Source organism: Dendrobates tinctorius, unplaced genomic scaffold (genome assembly GCF_039654945.1).
Source record: "Dendrobates tinctorius isolate UK_male_01 unplaced genomic scaffold, ASM3965494v1 ptg000070l, whole genome shotgun sequence".
NCBI lineage: Eukaryota > Metazoa > Chordata > Amphibia > Anura > Dendrobatidae > Dendrobates > Dendrobates tinctorius.
Window position 1 is genome coordinate 70706621 of NW_027361738.1, and position 21240 is coordinate 70727860.

The window sequence follows — 21240 nt, forward strand, 5'->3', positions numbered from 1 at the left end:
ATAGCGCTCAGATATTCATTGGGCCTCACACAATCCAAAAGTGTCCAGTGTCCAAAAGTGTGTGCAGACATTCAAAATCTCACTTATCCTCTAGTCACTTAGGTCACAGCTGTGCCATCGAGCCTGTCACATAGCGCTCAGATATTCATTGGGCCTCACACAATCCAAAAGTGTCCAGTGTCCAAAAGTGTGTGCAGACATTCAAAATCTCACTTATCCTCTAGTCACTTTGGTCACAGCTGTGCCATCGAGCCTGTCACATAGCGCTCAGATATTCATTGGGCCTCACACAATCCAAAAGTGTCCAGTGTCCAAAAGTGTGTGCAGACATTCAAAATCTCACTTATCCTCTAGTCACTTAGGTCACAGCTGTGCCATCGAGCCTGTCACATAGCGCTCAGATATTCATTGGGCCTCACACAATCCAAAAGTGTCCAGTGTCCAAAAGTGTGTGCAGACATTCAAAATCTCACTTATCCTCTAGTCACTTAGGTCACAGCTGTGCCATCGAGCCTGTCACATAGCGCTCAGATATTCATTGGGCCTCACACAATCCAAAAGTGTCCAGTGTCCAAAAGTGTGTGCAGACATTCAAAATCTCACTTATCCTCTAGTCACTTAGGTCACAGCTGTGCCATCGAGCCTGTCACATAGCGCTCAGATATTCATTGGGCCTCACACAATCCAAAAGTGTCCAGTGTCCAAAAGTGTGTGCAGACATTCAAAATCTCACTTATCCTCTAGTCACTTAGGTCACAGCTGTGCCATCGAGCCTGTCACATAGCGCTCAGATATTCATTGGGCCTCACACAATCCAAAAGTGTCCAGTGTCCAAAAGTGTGTGCAGAGATTCAAAATCTCCCTTATCCTCTAGTCACTTTTGTCACAGCAGTGCCATCGAGCCTGTCACATAGCGCTCAGATATCAGTGGGCCTCACACAATCCAAAAGTGTCCACTGTCCAAAAGTGTGTGCAGATATTCAAAATCTCCCTTATCCTCTAGTCACTTTTGTCACAGCAGTGCCATCGAGCCTGTCACATAGCGCTCAGATATCAGTGGGCCTCACACAATCCAAAAGTGTCCACTGTCCACAAGTGTGTGCAGAAAATCAAAATCTCCACTGTCCTATAGACACCCTGTACCTTGTTTTACATTACTATATAGTTTGTTGGATTTTGTCTACATTTCTACCAAAAATGAGGAAGGCTGGTGGAAGAGGCCGTGGAATTGGGCGGGGGTTGGCAGCTGGTAATGATGGTGTTGGTGGTGGATCTGATGGTAGTGGCAAGAGCAAAATAGGACCGAATGCAGGAGGTGTTGAGCCTGCGTCATCGTCTGGCTACATAAGGCCTCGAACGCTTAGTTTTCTAGGAGTTGGCAAACCGCTTTTAAAGGCAGAGCATCAGGAAAAAGTTTTGTCTTACATTGCTGACTCAGCCTCCAGCTCTATCGCCTCCTCTTCTTCAGTTGTAAAAAGTAAAAGCACTGAGTCGTCATTGGAGGCTCATGTTCATGAACCACACCTTTCCTTGTGTCCTTCACCCCAACCAAGATTGAAGGATGACACAGGCCATACTACTGATTACTCCATGGAGCTGTTTTCACATACCATGCCTGGATTATCAAGTGAAATGGTGAATTACCCAGGCCAAGATGAATCTGACATGGAGTGCACTGATGCACAGCCGCTGATGGATGATTCTGCTGGTACATTCACTCAGAGCACTACATTGTCCTCGCAGTGTACAGAGCCAGATTCTGACCCTGATGAGACTCAGGTGCCCCTTCCCGCACACTATACCACCATACACGGTGACACAGAGGAAGGTGCACATGACATAGAAGAGGAGGTGATGGATGACCCAGTTGTTGACCCAGATTGGCATGCATTGGGGGAAGAGGGTGCTGCTTCCAATAGCTCAGATGAGGAGCATCCACAGCAGACATCGACATCGCAACAGCTGTTATCTGGCAGGCCCGTAGCACTCCAAAGACAGGTTCCAAACATCAAAAGAGTTGCTGGACAGCTTGTCCAGAGGGTCAAAAGATCACAGCGTGCTAGGCCGCAAAATGTCTGCCAAAGTAGGAAGAGTGCAGTGTGGCACTTTTTTGAACAAAATCCTCATGATCAGGCCAAGGTTATCTGTAAGAAGTGCGCAAAGACCTTTAGCCGAGGGAAAAATCTGAAAAATTTGAATACCAGTTGCATGCTTAGACATTTAACCAGCATGCACTTGCAAGCGTGGACACAACACCAAACCTCAAGTGCCACATGTGCAACTGATCACAACGAAGGTAGTCATCAACGCTACATTGTTTCCCCCACTGTAAGCCCACCGGTTAGCACAGCAGCAAATGTTGAGATGTCGTTGCAAGGCCACAGCAGTCAGGGAATCCCACTGTTATATCAACGAAAGACTGATTCTAGGCCATCAGAAAGAACACCAACTCCATCACCATCATCAACCCTCTCTCAGTCCGCCCTGTCCACCGCTACTTCCACCATATGCAGCTCTCAAGTCCAGCTCACCCTCCCAGACACTATGAGTAGGTCAAGAAAGTACTCAGTCTCTCATCCGCGTACACTGGGTTTGAACGCCCACATTGCCAAACTAATCTCGTTTGAGATGTTGCCCTTTCGGTTGGTGGAAAGCACAGCTTTCCGCGAACTCATGGCCTATGCAGTACCATGCTATGACCTACCCAGTCGCCACTTCTTCTCTCGCAAAGCCATCCCAGCCCTCCACCATCATGTGAAAAACCGCATTGTCCATGCACACAAGCAGTCAGTGAGCGGAAAGGTGCACCTCACAACTGATGCATGGTCCAGTCGGCATGGCCAGGGCCGTTACGTGTCCATCACTGCGCACTGGGTTAATGTGGTGGATGCAGGGTCCACAGGGGACAGTGGTGGTGGGACAGTGCTGCCTAGCCCACGGTATAGGAAACAGTTGGCTGTAGGCGTTCCACTCTCCTCCTCCTCCTCCAGAAGCGAAAGCTCGTCCACAGAGCGCAGTCGTACGAGCACTCCATCTGCAGCTGCCACTGTTGCACACGATGTGTCCCCCTATCGAGCAGCTAGTGGAAAGCGTCAGCAGGCTGTGTTGCAGATGATGTGTTTGGGCGACAGACATACCGCCGAGGTGCTGGCCGAGTACTTGAAGCGACAAACTGAGTCATGGCTGGGCAGTGTACATCTTGAGGCAGGCAATGTAGTTAGTGATAACGGCCGTAATTTTGTGGCAGCCATAGCCCTTTCAAAACTCAGCCACATACCTTGCTTGGCTCACACCTTGAACCTGGTGGTGCAGTGCTTCCTCAAAAATTATCCGGAGTTAACAGCCCTGCTCCAGAAGGTGCGAAGACTGTGCGCGCACATCCGCCGGTCGCCTGTACACTCCGTTCGTATGCAGAAGCTGCAGCGATTGCTCCACCTTCCCAACCACCGCCTCATTATCGACATTGCAACAAGGTGGAACTCCACCCTGCACATGGTGGAGCTGCTGTGCGAGCAGAGGCAGGCCATAATGCATTTGTGGGAGGATACACGGCCAGGCACTTTGAGAGCAGACATGGAGCTGACAGGTGTGCAGTGGTCGAAGCTGAAAGACCTCTGTAAAGTCCTTCAGTGTTTTGAGGAATGCACACGGCTGGTAAGCGCAGACGACGCCATCCTAAGCATGAGCATCCCACTTATGCGTCTGCTCATGCAAACTTTGACGCACCTTAAGGAGCAGGCGTCTGCAGCCAATGTTGATGAGGAGGAAGAGGAGGAGGGAATCCTTGATGACATTCAGCCATTGTCTGCTCAGGGACCTCTCCTGGACGAGGTGGAGGAAGAAGAGGAGGAGGAGGAGGATGATGATGGGGATGATTACTTAGGGGAGGAGGATGCATCTCGTGGGGCAAGTGAAAATGTTGGCGTGGCAAGGTCTGGTACAGGGTTTGTGCGTGACTGGAGGGATGTGGATTTGCCAGAAAGTGCTCCTCCACCCAGCACTCGCAGTGCATCATTGACACCGGGAACATTGGCCCACATGTCAGATTATGCCTTGCAGATCCTAAAAAGGGACCCCCGCATTGCCAAAATGATGAACGATGACGACTACTGGTTGGCCAGCATCCTGGATCCACGCTATAAAGGCAAATTACAAAACATCATGCCACAGGAGAACCTTGACCTAATATTGGCTAATAAACAAGCAACTCTGGTAAATCGGTTGCTTGAGGCATTCCCAGCACACAGCAGCGGTGATGGTTCTCACACGAGCCGTACGGGCCAGGGGCAGCTTGGCAGAGGTGTTCGTGGTGCACACAGCAGAAGTGGCGTTGGAGCCAGGGGTTTCATGACAATGTTGTGGACTGATTTTTCAAATACCGCTCACACAACTGGTAATACTGCATCGATGGAAAGTGACAGGAGACAGCAGTTGTCAACTATGGTTACAAACTACTTTTCCTCCCATATCGATGTTCTCCCACACAGGTCATTCCCCTTTGACTATTGGGCCGCTAAACTGGACACCTGGCCTGAATTGGCCCAATATGCCTTACAGGAGCTCGCTTGCCCAGCTGCAAGTGTGCTATCGGAAAGAGTCTTCAGTGCAGCTGGATCAATCCTGACAGAAAAAAGGACCCGTCTGTCAACCCAAAATGTGGATGATCTAACCTTCATTAAAATGAACCACACATGGGTTTCCAAGGATTTTGTCCCACCTTCCCCTGATGACACATAGGGTGACAGAAAAATGGCTTGCTTTGGTCCACCTCTTCCTGGTACTTCACCTATTTCGCCTTTTGCATCAGCTGAATGTCCAACATCAACATATGCCACTTTCTAAAACTCCCTAACTGTGCTGCCTCCCCCCCATGGCCGGGGTCACCACCTAACGCACGACACCGTGCGAGTGCCGTTGCCCTGGACAGGTGGGTAGGCCGACTCTTGGGCGCGGGCACTGGCACAGGGTCCCTCATAGTGCAATCAAGTGTCTCTGACGGTGGTGGTGCACACCCGCCGTCAGACACACCGCTGTACTATGAGGGGCCCAGTGCCAGTACCGACGCCCACGAGTGGGCCCCCCTTGCTTGGGCAGGGCCCCAGCATTTTCAATCTTTACCTCTCCCTGCTCCTCCGCTGTGTAATCTGGGCCGTCAAATCCATACTGTGCCTGACACCGTCTGAGCCTGCCTCCTGATGTATAGACATATATTTTGAATGTGTACGCTATCCATACATGTTATCCGGGGATACGCTACCCTTTCTAACCTTTGTGCAATCACGTGCAATCCATACTGGGCCTAACACCGTCTGAGCCTGCCTCATGCTGTATAGACATATATTTTGAATGTGTACGCTATCCATACATGTTATCCGGGGATACGGTACCCTTTCTAACCTTTGTGCAATCACGTGCAATCCATACTGGGCCTAACACCGTCTGAGCCTGCCTCCTGAGACATATATTTTGAATGTGTACGCTATCCATACATGTTATCTGGGGATACGGTACCCTTTCTAACCTTTGTGCAATCACGTGCAATCCATACTGGGCCTAACACCGTCTAAGCCTGCCTCATGCTGTATAGACATATATTTTGAATGTGTACGCTATCCATACATGTTATCCGATGATATGGTACCCTTTCTAACCTTTGTGCAATCACGTGCAATCCATACTGGGCCTAACACCGTCTGAGCCTGCCTCATGCTGTATAGACATGTATTTTGAATGTGTACGCTATCCATACATGTTATCCGGTGATACGGTACCCTTTCTAACCTTTGTGCAATCACGTGCAATCCATACTGGGCCTAACACCGTCTGAGCCTGCCTCATGCTGTATAGACATATATTTTGAATGTGTACGCTATCCATACATGTTATCCGGTGATACGGTACCCTTTCTAACCTTTGTGCAATCACGTGCAATCCATACTGGGCCTAACACCGTCTGAGCCTGCCTCCTGAGACATATATTTTGAATGTGTACGCTATCCATACATGTTATCTGGGGATACGGTACCCTTTCTCACCTTTGTGCAATCACGTGTAATCCATACTGGGCGTGAGAACGGCTGGCGAGCTGTTAAGCAAGCTACAGCACCTGTCCAGACAAGTACAGGGATTCCCTAGCGAGGAGACTTATTTGATTGTTTTCAATGATGGGACAGCAATTTTTGGGGAGCACTATACTCTGGAGAATGATAGATGGGGCCCACCATACACTGGAACATTCCAAAGGTGGACATCAGACACTGGAGCAGCGTTTACAGGGCCCATTATACACTAGAGCATTAGAAATGGGGCCCATTATGTTTGGAGCATTATTTGGGCCCATAAGACAGTGGAGCTTCATCCATGGGGACCAACATATACTGTAGCATTATGTGGAGCTCATCATATACTGTTTCAAACATTATATGGGACCAATGATTCTGTATGGAGAAATAGATGGGCCTCGTCATGAGATGTAAAAAGTGAGGTATTTTTCATTGGACTATACCGCTTTTTCTCTGCCGTATCGGAGCATGATGAGTTGTGGTATGTGTTAAAGGGGCGCTCTTTCGCCCAGGGCACATGAAAACCTGGAGCCAGCCCTCCCCCCCCACAGTTTGTAGCCAAATAACCCCCATATTTCAGTGCGTAACTTGTATTATGAAGTTAATTAAGGTTGACAAGCTTAAGAAAGAAGAATTGATGCTTTTGGGATTCAAATGGGCACTGTAGGTGTGTTTCCTGTCCTCCTCTCACTGCCGACTTTTATTCCCCATTGACTTACATTGGGTTTCGTGTTTCGGGACGACCCCGACTTTTCCCTATAATCGGACGATCTTGCTCGACCCGACTTTTGGAAAAGTCGGGTTTCACGAAACGAAACGCGACCCTAAAAAACCAAAAGTCGCTCAACTCTACTTCTGACAGGTCAATGATCCCTCAATGACCTGCCCTCTAGCGGCCATAAAACAGCTGACATCAACAGCAACCCTATTACCCCACTTGCCATTGCACCAAGGCAAGTGGGAAGAGCAAGGCTAATAGTCAGATTTGGCATGTTATAGATGCAATATTTCATGGGCAGCTGAGGGCTGATGTTCTTAGCCTGGGTGGGGGGGCCAATATCCCTGGCCCCTTCCCTGGCTATTAATATCAGCCCACATCTGTCTGTTTAGCCTTTGCTGGTTAGAATTTATAGAGAGACCCCAAGTCAATTTTTTTTCTGGGGTCCTAACCAGTAAAGGCTAAAGCAAACAGCTGCGAGCTGTTATTAATAACCTGGGAACCTTGAGGGATATTGTCCCCTTTCCTAGATTATTAACACCAGCCCCAAGTCATGGGCACTTAGTGCCGGGTGTCAACTGTCAGAATCAGCTGACATCCGGCGTTGATCGCCCGCACATCCACCGTGTGCGCGGGCGATCGAGATGACATAATATTCCGTTCCTGGTCAAATAGGCCCAGGGCACAGGGATGGAATATTATGTCCGATGTCGGAAAGGGGTTAACAAGGGTGTGTGGACTTTTTATATCTGTGTATTGGGTTTTTTTTTACAACAAACTATCAAGGATGCCAATAAGTTTTACCACAACTGTTTCCCATCGTCAGTAATTGCTACGTAAATGAATTTTTGCATTCTCAATGAGTTACCGTACCAGTTGATCTGTTTCACAAGGTGCCCCAAATGTATTTGGAGTCTAGCAACAAACCCTGGGTTAAGCACAGAAAAGAGAAAGATGTGTACATTCTGAACTGAACCTTTCTCCAATGACACATCAAAATGTGTGATTGCCTAAATTAATGGCACTTCCAAAAGTATATGCATGAAAAGAAAGAAAAAAGGAAGCTATATGCCATAAAAAATCAAGAATGTTATTAAAGTAAATTAAAATAACAATGCAGATAAAATATTATCAACAGGGACAACATATGCAAAAAAAGGCAGCAAAGAAAAAGGATACAGTGTAAAAAAGTACTGTATATGCTCATTGCACAGTAAATCCTAATTGCCATATGGCCAAAAAATAGAAGGTAAGTGTATATTATTAAATATGAGGAGCAAAGTAGTAACTTCAAGAATGAATATATCATATATTCTTAGGCCAAATGTGAAAAAGGATCATATGTGTAATATCATGTGGGGTTAAAGAGCAGCTATCCACTAACCAAAAAAGGTGAAGACAAGACTCGCCTATTGATTGATATTGCATCTGAATGAATGGTGATGAATATAAGTCATACGGTAGATGCCAAAGGAGTAAATAGGTGTTAGCAGGAATTAAACACTGTACCTACTTTTTTTTCTATATTACAATCCGAGTCTGTTTGATATCTACAATAGTCTACCAGGAATACAGTGGGGGAAAATAAGTATTTGATACACTACCAATTTTGCCAGTTTTCCCACCTGCAAGAATGAAGAGGTCTGTAATTTTTATCGTTCGTACACTTCAACTGTGAGTGACAGAATCTTAAAGAAAAAAAAAAGAAATTCACATTGCATGATTTTTCCATAATTAAATTGCATTTTGTTACATGAAATAAGTATTTGGTCCCCTACCAACTAGCAAGAATTCTGGCTCTCACAGACTTGATAGTCTTTAAGAAGCCCTCCTACTCTGCACTCATTACCTGTATTAACTACACCTGTTTGAACTTGTTACCTGTATAAAACACACCTGTCCACACACTCAGTGAATCACACTCCAACCTCTCCACCATGGCCAAGACTAAAGAGCTGTCTAAAGACACCAGGGACAAAATTGTAGACCTGCAAAAGGCTTAGATGGCCTACAGGACAATAGGCATGCAGCTTGGTGAGAAGGCAACAACTGTTGGCACAATTATTAGAAAATGGGAAGAAACACAAAATGACTGTCAATCTTCCTCGGTCTGGGGCTCCATGCAAGTTCTCTTCTTCTGGGGTAAGGATGCTTCAGATAAAGGTCAGGAGTCAGCCAAGAACTACACAGGAGGACCTGGTCAATGACCTGAAGAGAGCTGGGACCACAGTCTCAAACTTTACTGTTAGAAACACACTACACCTTCATGGTTTAAAATCCTGCAGGGAGTGCAAGGTCCCCCTGCCCATGCCAGCACATGTCCAGGCCCATTTAATGTTCACCAATGACCATCTGGATGATCCAAAGGAGGCATGAGATAAGATCACATGGTCAGATGAGACCAAAATATAACTTTTTTGCTATCTCCACACGACATGTTTGGAGGAAGAAAAAGGATGAGTACAACCCTAACAACACTGTCCCAACCCTGAAGCATGGTGGGGGAAACACCATTCATTAGGGGTGCTTTTCTGCAAAGTGGACAGGACAACTGCACCGTATTGAAGGGAAGATGTATGGGGTCATGAAGTGAAAGATTTTGGCCAACAACCTCCTTTGCTCTGTAAGAACAGTGAAGATGGGTCATAGCTGGGTCTTCCAGCATGACAATGACCCAAAACAGACAGACAGGGCAACTAAGGAGTGGCTCCGTAAGAAGCATTTTAAGATCCTGGAGTGGCCTAGTCAGTCTCCAGACCTGAACCCAATAGAAAATCTTTGAAGGGAGCTGAAATTCAATGTCGCAGAGTGACAGCCCCAAAAACCTGAAAGATCTGAAGAAGATCTCTATGGAGGAGAGGGCCAAAATCCCTGCTGCAGTGTGTGCAAACTTGGTGAGCAACTACAGGAAACGTCTGACCTAGAGTTGAGCGAAATGGGTCGAAAAATTTCAAAAGTCACCGACTTTTGGCAAAGTCGGGTTTCATGAAACGAAACCCGACCCTAGGATGAGGTCGGCCACGAGGTCGGCGACTTACGCGCCAAAGTCGCGCTTCAAAAGTTTGTTTTGCGCTCTTTTTCAGCCAATCAGGATCCACGGACACTGTGGGCAACGTGATGACATAGGCAGGGGTCACCACCATCTTTCAGAAGGGCATGCAAGTGATTGGCTTGCTTTGGTGGGCGTCACAGGGGGTATAAAAGGGCGTGCACGCCGACCGCCATCTTACTTCTGCCGATCTCAGTATAGGGAGAGGTTGCTGCTGATTCTGTAGGGAGAGCGTTAGGCAGGGAAGAAGACAAAAAAACTGCTTCTGCTGCTAGCGATTTGGCCTGCACAACACACCAATCACTGTGTGTGCAGTGCAAGGGGAGGCTATATAGTGGTGTATCAGTGGTGTTGGTTGTTGGGCTGCCTTCTAAGGCTTCCTGACATTCCTGCATTGCTGTTTACCCACTGCTCCGCAAACTGCTTTTTTAAAAGCAATCCCAATTTTTTTTTTTGTCCTGAGAAGAAAAAAAAACTGCTTCTGCTGCTAGCAATTTGGCCTGCACAACACACCAGTCACTGTGTGTGCAGTGCAAGGGGAGGCTATATTGTGGTGTATCAGTGGTGTTGGTTGTTGGGCTGCCTTTTAAGGCTTCCTGACAGGCTGGCATTGCTGTTTACCCACTGCTCCACAAACTGCTTTTTTAAAAGCAATCCAATCTCCCTTATCCTCTAGTCACTTTTGTCACAGCTGTGCCATCGAGCCTGTCACATAGCGCTCAGATATTCATTGGGCCTCACACAATCCAAAAGTGTCCAGTGTCCAAAAGTGTGTGCAGAGATTCAAAATCTCCCTTATCCTCTAGTCACTTTGGTCACAGCTGTGCCATCGAGCCTGTCACATAGCGCTCAGATATTCATTGGGCCTCACACAATCCAAAAGTGTCCAGTGTCCAAAAGTGTGTGCAGAGATTCAAAATCTCCCTTATCCTCTAGTCACTTTGGTCACAGCTATGCCATCGAGCCTGTCACATAGCGCTCAGATATTCATTGGGCCTCACACAATCCAAAAGTGTCCAGTGTCCAAAAGTGTGTGCAGAGATTCAAAATCTCCCTTATCCTCTAGTCACTTTGGTCACAGCTGTGCCATCGAGCCTGTCACATAGCGCTCAGATATTCATTGGGAATAACACAATCCAAAAGTGTCCAGTGTCCAAAAGTGTGTGCAGAGATTCAAAATCTCCCTTATCCTCTAGTCACTTTGGTCACAGCTGTGCCATCGAGCCTGTCACATAGCGCTCAGATATTCATTGGGCCTCACTCAATCCAAAAGTGTCCAGTGTCCAAAAGTGTGTGCAGAGATTCAAAATCTCCCTTATCCTCTAGCCACTTTGGTCACAGCTGTGCCATCGAGCCTGTCACATAGCGCTCAGATATTCATTGGGCCTCACACAATCCAAAAGTGTCCAGTGTGCAAAAGTGTGTTCAGAGATTCAAAATCTCCCTTATCCTCTAGTCACTTTGGTCACAGCTGTGCCATCGAGCCTGTCACATAGCGCTCAGATATTCATTGGGCCTCACACAATCCAAAAGTGTCCAGTGTCCAAAAGTGTGTGCAGAGATTCAAAATCTCCCTTATCCTCTAGTCACTTTGGTCACAGCTGTGCCATCGAGCCTGTCACATAGCGCTCAGATATTCATTGGGCCTCACACAATCCAAAAGTGTCCAGTGTCCAAAAGTGTGTGCAGAGATTCAAAATCTCCCTTATCCTCTAGTCACTTTGGTCATAGCTGTGCCATGGAGCCTGTCACATTGGGCCTCACACAATCCAAAAGTGTCGTGTCCAAAAGTGTGTGCAGAGATTCAAAATCTCCCTTATCCTCTAGTCACTTTGGTCACAGCTGTGCTATCGAGCCTGTCACATAGCGCTCAGATATTCATTGGGCCTCACACAATCCAAAAGTGTCCAGTGTCCAAAAGTGTGTGCAGAGATTCAAAATCTCCCTTATCCTCTAGTCACTTTGGTCACAGCTGTGCCATCGAGCCTGTCACATAGCGCTCAGATATTCATTGGGCCTCACACAATCCAAAAGTGTCCAGTGTCCAAAAGTGTGTTCAGAGATTCAAAATCTCCCTTATCCTCTAGTCACTTTGGTCACAGCTGTGCCATCGAGCCTGTCACATAGCGCTCAGATATTCATTGGGCCTCACACAATCCAAAAGTGTCCAGTGTCCACAAGTGTCTGCAGAAATTCAAAATCTCCCCTGTCCTATAGACACCTTGTACCTTGTTTTACATTACTATATAGTTTGTTGGATTTTGTCTACATTTCTACCAAAAATGAGGAAGGCTGGTGGAAGAGGCCGTGGAATTGGGCGGGGGTTGGCAGCTGGTAATGATGGTGTTGGTGGTGGATCTGACGGTAGTGGCAAGAGCAAAATAGGACCGAATGCAGGAGGTGTTGAGCCTGCGTCATCGTCTGGCTACATAAGGCCTCGAACGCTTAGTTTTCTAGGAGTTGGCAAACCGCTTTTAAAGGCAGAGTATCAGGAAAAAGTTTTGTCTTACATTGCTGACTCAGCCTCCAGCTCTATCGCCTCCTCTTCTTCAGTTGTAAAAAGTAAAAGCACTGAGTCGTCATTGGAGGCTCATGTTCATGAACCACACCTTTCCTTGTGTCCTTCACCCCAACCAAGATTGAAGGATGACGCAGGCCATACTACTGATTACTCCATGGAGCTGTTTTCACATACCATGCCTGGATTATCAAGTCAAATGGTGAATTACCCAGGCCAAGATGAATTTGACATGGAGTGCACTGATGCACAGCCGCTGATGGATGATTCTGCTGGTACATTCACTCAGAGCACTACATTGTCCTCGCAGTGTACAGAGCCAGATTCTGACCCTGATGAGACTCAGGTGCCCCTTCCCGCACACTATACCACCATACACGGTGACACAGAGGAAGGTGCACATGACATAGAAGAGGAGGTGATGGATGACCCAGTTGTTGACCCAGATTGGCATCCATTGGGGGAAGAGGGTGCTGCTTCCAATAGCTCAGATGAGGAGCATCCACAGCAGACATCGACATCGCAACAGCTGTTATCTGGCAGGCCCGTAGCACTCCAAAGACAGGTTCCAAACATCAAAAGAGTTGCTGGACAGCTTGTCCAGAGGGTCAAAAGATCACAGCGTGCTAGGCCGCAAAATGTCTGCCAAAGTAGGAAGAGTGCAGTGTGGCACTTTTTTGAACAAAATCCTCATGATCAGGCCAAGGTTATCTGTAAGAAGTGCGCAAAGACCTTTAGCCGAGGGAAAAATCTGAAAAATTTGAATACCAGTTGCATGCTTAGACATTTAACCAGCATGCACTTGCAAGCGTGGACACAACACCAAACCTCAAGTGCCACATGTGCAACTGATCACAAAGAAGGTAGTCATCAACGCTACATCGTTTCCCCCACTGTAAGCCCACCGGTTAGCACAGCAGCAAATGTTGAGGTGTCGTTGCAAGGCCACAACAGTCAGGGAATCCCACTGTTATATCAACGAAAGACTGATTCTAGGCCATCAGAAAGAACACCAACTCCATCACCATCATCAACCCTCTCTCAGTCCGCCCTGTCCACCGCTACTTCCACCATTTGCAGCTCTCAAGTCCAGCTCACCCTCCCAGACACTATGAGTAGGTCAAGAAAGTACTCAGTCTCTCATCCGCGTACACTGGGTTTGAACGCCCACATTGCCAAACTAATCTCGTTTGAGATGATGCCCTTTCGGTTGGTGGAAAGCACAGCTTTCCACGAACTCATGGCCTATGCAGTACCACGCTATGACCTACCCAGTCGCCACTTCTTCTCTCGCAAAGCCATCCCAGCCCTCCACCATCATATGAAAGACTGCATTGTCCATGCACTCAAGCAGTCAGTGAGCGGAAAGGTGCACCTCACAACTGATGCATGGTCCAGTCGGCATGGCCAGGGCCGTTACGTGTCCATCACTGCGCACTGGGTTAATGTGGTGGATTCAGGGTCCACAGGGGACAGCGGTGGTGGGACAGTGCTGCCTAGCCCACGGTATAGGAAACAGTTGGCTGTAGGCGTTCGACCCTCCTCCTCCTCCAGAAGCGAAAGCTCGTCCACAGAGCGCAGTCGTACGAGCACTCCATCTGCAGCTGCCACTGTTGCACACGATGTGTCCCCCTATCGAGCAGCTAGTGGAAAGCGTCAGCAGGCTGTGTTGCAGATGATGTGTTTGGGCAACAGACACACCGCCGAGGTGCTGGCTGAGTACTTGAAGCGACAAACTGAGTCATGGCTGGGCAGTATACATCTTGAGGCAGGCAAGGTAGTTAGTGATAACGGCCGTAATTTTGTGGCAGCCATAGCCCTTTCAAAACTCAGCCATATACCTTGCTTGGCTCACACCTTGAACCTGGTGGTGCAGTGCTTCCTCAAAAATTATCCGGAGTTAACAGCCCTGCTCCAGCAGGTGCGAAGACTGTGCGCGCACATCCGCCGGTCGCCTGTACACTCCGTTCGTATGCAGAAGCTGCAGCGATTGCTCCACCTTCCCAACCACCGCCTCATTATCGACATTGCAACAAGGTGGAACTCCACCCTGCACATGGTGGAGCGGCTGTGTGAGCAGAGGCAGGCCATAATGCATTTGTGGGAGGATACACGGCCAGGCACTTTGAGAGCAGACATGGAGTTGACAGGTGTGCAGTGGTCGAAGCTGAAAGACCTCTGTAAAGTCCTTCAGTGTTTTGAGGAATGCACATGGCTGGTAAGCGCAGATGACGCCATCCTAAGCATGAGCATCCCACTTATGCGTCTGCTCATGCAAACTTTGACGCACCTTAAGGAGCAGGCGTCTGCAGCCAATGTTGATGAGGAGGAAGAGGAGGAGGGAATCCTTGATGACATTCAGCCATTGTCTGCTCAGGGACCTCTCCTGGACGAGGTGGAGGAAGAAGAGGAGGAGGAGGAGGATGATGGGGATGATTACTTAGGGGAGGAGGATGCATCTCGTGGGGCAAGTGAAAATGTTGGCGTGGCAAGGTCTGGTACAGGGTTTGTGCGTGACTGGAGGGATGTGGATTTGCCAGAAAGTGCTCCACCAACCAGCATTCGCAGTGCATCATTGACACCGGGAACATTGGCCCCCATGTCAGATTATGCCTTGCAGATCCTAAAAAGGGACCCACGCATTGCCAAAATGATGAACGATGACGACTACTGGTTGGCCAGCATCCTGGATCCACGCTATAAAGGCAAATTACAAAACATCATGCCACTGGAGAACCTTGACCTAATATTGGCTAATAAACAAGCAACTCTGGTAAATCGGTTGCTTGAGGCATTCCCAGCACACAGCAGCGGTGATGGTTCTCACACGAGCCGTACGGGCCGGGGGCAGCTTGGCAGAGGTGTTCGTGGTGCACACAGCAGAAGTGGCGTTGGAGACAGGGGTTTCATGACAATGTTGTGGACTGATTTTTCAAGTACCGCTCACACAACTGGTAATACTGCATCGATGGAAAGTGACAGGAGACAGCAGTTGTCAACTATGGTTACAAACTACTTTTCCTCCCATATCGATGTTCTCACACACAGGTCATTCCCCTTTGACTATTGGTCCGCTAAACTGGACACCTGGCCTGAATTGGCACAAGATGCCTTACAGGAGCTCGCTTGCCCAGCTGCAAGTGTGCTATCGGAAAGAGTCTTCAGTGCAGCTGGATCAATCCTGACAGAAAAAAGGACCCGTCTGTCAACCCAAAATGTGGATGATCTAACCTTCATTAAAATGAACCACGCATGGGTTTCCAAGGATTTTGTCCCACCTTCCTCTGATGACACAAAGGGTGACAGAAAAATGGCTTGCTTTGGTCCACCTCTTCCTGGGACTTGACCTATTTCACCTTTTGCATCAGCTGAATGTCCAACATCAACATATGCCACTTTCTAAAACTCCCTAACTGTGCTGCCTCCCCCCCCATGGCCGGGGTCACCACCTAGCGCACGACACCGTGCGAGTGCCGTTGCCCTGGACAGGTGGGTAGGCCGACTCTTGGGCGCGGGCACTGGTACAGGGTCCTTCATAGTGCAATCAAGTGTCTCTGACGGTGGTGGTGCACACCCGCCGTCAGACACACCGCCGTACTATGAGGGGCCCAGTGCCAGTACCGACGCCCACGAGTGGGCCCCCCTTGCTTGGGGGCCCCAGCATTTGCAATCTTTACCTCTCCCTGCTCCTCCGCTGTGTAGTCTGGGCCGTCAAATCCATACTGTGCCTGACACCGTCTGAGCCTGCCTCCTGATGTATAGACATATATTTTGAATGTGTACGCTATCCATACATGTTATCCGGGGATACGGTACCCTTTCTAACCTTTGTGCAATCACGTGCAATCCATACTGGGCCTAACACCATCTGAGCCTGCCTCCTGAGACATATATTTTGAATGTGTACGCTATCCATACATGTTATCCGGGGATACGGTACCCTTTCTAACCTTTGTGCAATCACGTGCAATCCATACTGGGCCTAACACCGTCTGAGCCTGCCTCCTGAGACATATATTTTGAATGTGTACGCTATCCATACATGTTATCCGGGGATACGGTACCCTTTCTAACCTTTGTGCAATCACGTGCAATCCATACTGGGCCTAACACCGTCTGAGCCTGCCTCCTGAGACATATATTTTGAATGTGTACGCTATCCATACATGTTATCCGGGGATACGGTACCCTTTCTAACCTTTGTGCAATCACGTGCAATCCATACTGGGCCTAACACCGTCTGAGCCTGCCTCCTGAGACATATATTTTGAATGTGTACGCTATCCATACATGTTATCCGGGGATACGGTACCCTTTCTAACCTTTGTGCAATCACGTGCAATCCATACTGGGCCTAACACCGTCTGAGCCTGCCTCCTGAGACATATATTTTGAATGTGTACGCTATCCATACATGTTATCCGGGGAAACGGTACCCTTTCTAACCTTTGTGCAATCACGTGCAATCCATACTGGGCCTAACACCGTCTGAGCCTGCCTCCTGAGACATATATTTTGAATGTGTACGCTATCCATACATGTTATCCGGGGATACGGTACCCTTTCTAACCTTTGTGCAATCACGTGCAATCCATACTGGGCCTAACACCGTCTGAGCCTGCCTCCTGAGACATATATTTTGAATGTGTACGCTATCCATACATGTTATCCGGGGATACGGTACCCTTTCTAACCTTTGTGCAATCACGTGCAATCCATACTGGGCCTAACACCGTCTGAGCCTGCCTCCTGAGACATATATTTTGAATGTGTACGCTATCCATACATGTTATCCGGGGAAACGGTACCCTTTCTAACCTTTGTGCAATCACGTGCAATCCATACTGGGCCTAACACCGTCTGAGCCTGCCTCCTGAGACATATATTTTGAATATGTACGCTATCCATACATGTTATCCGGGGAAACGGTACCCTTTCTAACCTTTGTGCAATCACGTGCAATCCATACTGGGCCTAACACCGTCTGAGCCTGCCTCCTGATGTATAGACATATATTTTGAATGTGTACGCTATCCATACATGTTATCTGGGGATACGGTACCCTTTCTCACCTTTGTGCAATCACGTGTAATCCATACTGGGCGTGAGAACGGCTGGCGAGCTGTTAAGCAAGCTACAGCACCTGTGGTTTGCACACGTAAGTTTTTCATTTTTTCAGGAATGACGGTTAGGCCTAATTCCAGAACTGCGGTTGACCTGCACTTACTGGGAAATCATTGTTCGCGGGTAATAATTGTAATCAGTGATCCCCATCACTAACGTTGTTCAGCGGGTTATCTGCACCTGTAAGCGACAAATGCTGGCCTTTTCAGTGTAGCGCACATGCAGTCACGGACATGTAAGGGCATGACACACCAGTTATTGGCCAATCTCATGTGCCAGAGCCTCACGTGTCCCTCTAGTAAGCCGGACTCGGACCGCGGGGCATGACGGAGTCTCGTTCGTTAACGGAATTAAGCTTGCAATGTGTGCATCTGTTCTGTAGCTGGCATGGTTGAGGTTTCCCAGGTGGAGTCGAATTTAACCGTAGGCTCCACTCCTGGTGGTGCCCTTCTGGACATTCCTTTAAGGTTCAGCTTTGCAACCATACTGCCCACGTAAAACAAACACTTTGCCTTCATGAACGCTGTTTGGAGGGTCATGACTCGTGGGAATAACGCCGCCCAATCAGTTAACCTGCTAGAGAGATCCTTCGTTGCTCCCAAACATGACATCACACTCCCTAGGAAGAAGGTAATGCCACTGTGGCGACCGTACTCCTGGGGGCGACACAAGTGCACTGATGCCCAGCCACTGCTCGATGAATCTGCTGGTACATTGACCCAGACCACTACATTCCCCTCGCACGCTACACGACCTGAATCTGACCCTGATGAAACTCAGGTTACCCTTCCCATATACAGTTCCATCTTACACGGTGACAAAGAGGAAGCTGCAGATGAAAGTGCAGGTTCGGCCCACCCGCCATCAGACACACCACCGTACTATCAGGGGCCCTGTGCCAGTGCCGTCGCCAACGAGTGGGCCCCCCCTGCTTGCCCAGGATCACAGTACTTGCAAAGTTGAAATACTGTGCAGTGAGATGGAAGATGGGGACGACGAGGAATCCAGACAAGTACAGGGATTCCCTAGCGAGGAGACTTATTTGATTGTTTTCAATGTTGGGACAGCAATTTTTGGGGAGCACTATACTCTGGAGAATGATAGATGGGGCCCACCATACACTGGAACATTCCAAAGGTGGACATCAGACACTGGAGCAGCATTTACAGGGCCCATTATACACTAGAGCATTAGAAATGGGGCCCATTATGTTTGGAGCATTATTTGGGCCCATAAGACAGTGGAGCTTCATCCATGGGGACCAACATATACTGTAGCATTATGTGGAGCTCATCATATACTGTTTCAAACATTATATGGGACCAATGATTCTGTATGGAGAAATAGATGGGCCTCGTCATGAGATGTAAAAAGTGAGGTATTTTTCATTGTACTATACCACTATTTCTCTGCCGTATCGGAGCATGATGAGTTGTGGTATGTGTTAAAGGGGCGCTCTTTCGCCCAGGACACATGAAAACCTGCAGCCAGCCCCCCCCCACAACTTTAGCCAAATAACCCCCATTTTTCAGTGCGTAACTTGTATTATGAAGTTAATTAAGGTTGACAAGCTTAAGAAGAATTGATGCTTTTGGCATTCAAATGGGCACTGTAGGTGTGTTTCCTGTCCTCCTCTCACTGCCGACTTTTATTCCCCATTGACTTACATTGGGTTTCGTGTTTCGGGACGACCCCGACTTTTCCCTATAATCGGACGATCTTGCTCGACCCGACTTTTGGAAAAGTCGGGTTTCACGAAACGAAACGCGACCCTAAAAAAACAAAAGTCGCTCAACTCTAGTCTGACCTCCGTAATTGTAAACAAAGGTTTCTGTACCAAATATTAAGTCCTGTTTATCTATGGTTTCAAATACTTATTTCATGCAATAAAATGCTAATTAATTATGTAAAATTAATACATTGTGATTTGCTATTTTTTTTTAGAGTCTGACTTTCACAGTTGAAGTGTACCTATGATAAAAATTACAGACCTCTCCATTCTTTGTAGGTGGGAAAACGTAAAAACTTGGTAGTGTATAAAATACTTATTTTCCCCACTGTACATCTATCCCATCAACCATTATGATCCCAAACACCTGTTTTGTGTTATATCGCTACGTTTGCTGACTAATAATGCATATGGTACATCTTACCATTTTTATTTCCAAATGTGTGGTCCATAGAAGGTCTCAGAGACTGAGATGAATATCCTCCTAAAATCCAGTCAAAATTGTCAGCTATTGAGTTTGTCCATCCGCACATCCCATTTTCAAATGTACATGAGGTACCACATTGTATTTCGTCTGTATTATCCCCGCAGTCATCCACAAAGTTACACAACTTTTCTGGTCTGAAGCACTTTTTATTTTGACATTCCAAAAATCCTACTGGGCAATTTTCTGGGAGAAATAAAAAATATGGTGTTAGGTTACTACAATATAAATAACAAGCAAATCTAGCCAAATAGGCTTATCTTATAGTTGGTAGAGAATAATACCACTGATATTTTACATCCCTGCTAATCAGATCAGACAATTCAAGACATTTGAAGTTGCAAAGTCCTACCTTTCCCAGGTCTTTGCTTTGGAGGACTTGGGGCTACTGCCGAGGATGGAAAGCACTCATTTGTGAGAACAATGTCATCCATAGCTAAATCTGCTCTTTGATTTCGGCCAATTTTCCCTTCAAAAGTGATGTAGAAATCTTCTTCCAGACTATTGAGTGGTAGCTCTTTTCTCTGCCAGTAATTACCTTGATCCCTAGTCAGGTTTAAAAGGAGGTTCTGGCGACCACTCACTGTTACCTGATATATGGTCAGTGATCCAATACCCTCACCATACATGTGAAAGTAAAAGAAGATCTGTGGAAAAGAAGACAACCAAAGTGCGGAGAGAAGAACTAGTTAAAGGGTATTATTTAATGTTTCTCATAGATGAACAAATTGTAATTGTAAGGCTACATTCAGACTTGCGTTATGAGGCGCAGCGCAGGGCCGCCACTAAGCTCCGTCCTCGGCCGCGCCTCCTCCGGTCAGCTTCTCCTATGAGCACATGACGAAACAACGTGAAATATAGGGTACGCTGGTCGCATGCAGCATCATGCACCCATAGGAGGAGCTGACCGGAGGGCAGCTGGGGGCGGAGCTTAGCGGCGACCCTGCGCCTCATAACGCAAGTCTGAAAGTAGCCTAAGTTATCCCCTATTTACTGATTGCAGGGGGTCCAACTACTGGGATCCCCATAGATTGATAGATTGCGGGGAAGCAATTAAAAGGTCCTGAAAGAACCATGTTAATGGAAAAAATGATAAAGTTATGGTTCTTGGAAGAAGGAAAATAAACTAAAGCTCAAAATTGAAAACTGGCTTCAATGGTAAGGGGTTAAATTAGATTTTTGTCTTTTTCCCTCAAAATTTAGATTTTTGCTTTCAGAATTCTAACCTAACTCAGAAAATCACAATTTGTTACTGTATATGTTTTCAGGGGTAGTGGTGCCCTGAAGACATATATAACATATTCCAATACATATGCATTGTTTTACTAACTCAACATGTGTATCACTTGTAATTTTTTTAAAAATGTGGTGAATAAATGGCATATCCATTGTCCTAAAATCTATCTTTTTCATTGGCTTTTCATGATAACGTGAGCATAATAAAAGTCCCCGAGATGATAAATTCACTAATGCGTTTGACATTTTGACCTCCGTATTTGTTTTTTGTAAATTGCAAGTTGAAGGTACACAACAAAAATGGTACGTCTCGTTCTTCT

General features: G+C 47.2%; 1 protein-coding gene across 2 annotated transcripts in view; it reads right to left on the reverse strand.

The window, feature by feature from the left end:
• MALRD1 (MAM and LDL receptor class A domain containing 1) overlaps nt 1-21240 on the reverse strand; it is a 586417-nt gene that overhangs the window by 267677 nt on the left and 297500 nt on the right. For both annotated transcript variants that reach the window (XR_012233447.1, XM_073581848.1), the window contains exons 26-27: nt 20037-20331; nt 19625-19870 (exon numbers count right to left, since the gene is read on the reverse strand). Coding sequence is in view for 1 of the 2 variants with exons in the window: in XM_073581848.1 (XP_073437949.1) it covers nt 19625-19870; nt 20037-20331 (541 nt within the window). In the remaining variant the exon portion in view is untranslated. The remainder of the gene's footprint in view (nt 1-19624; nt 19871-20036; nt 20332-21240) is intronic.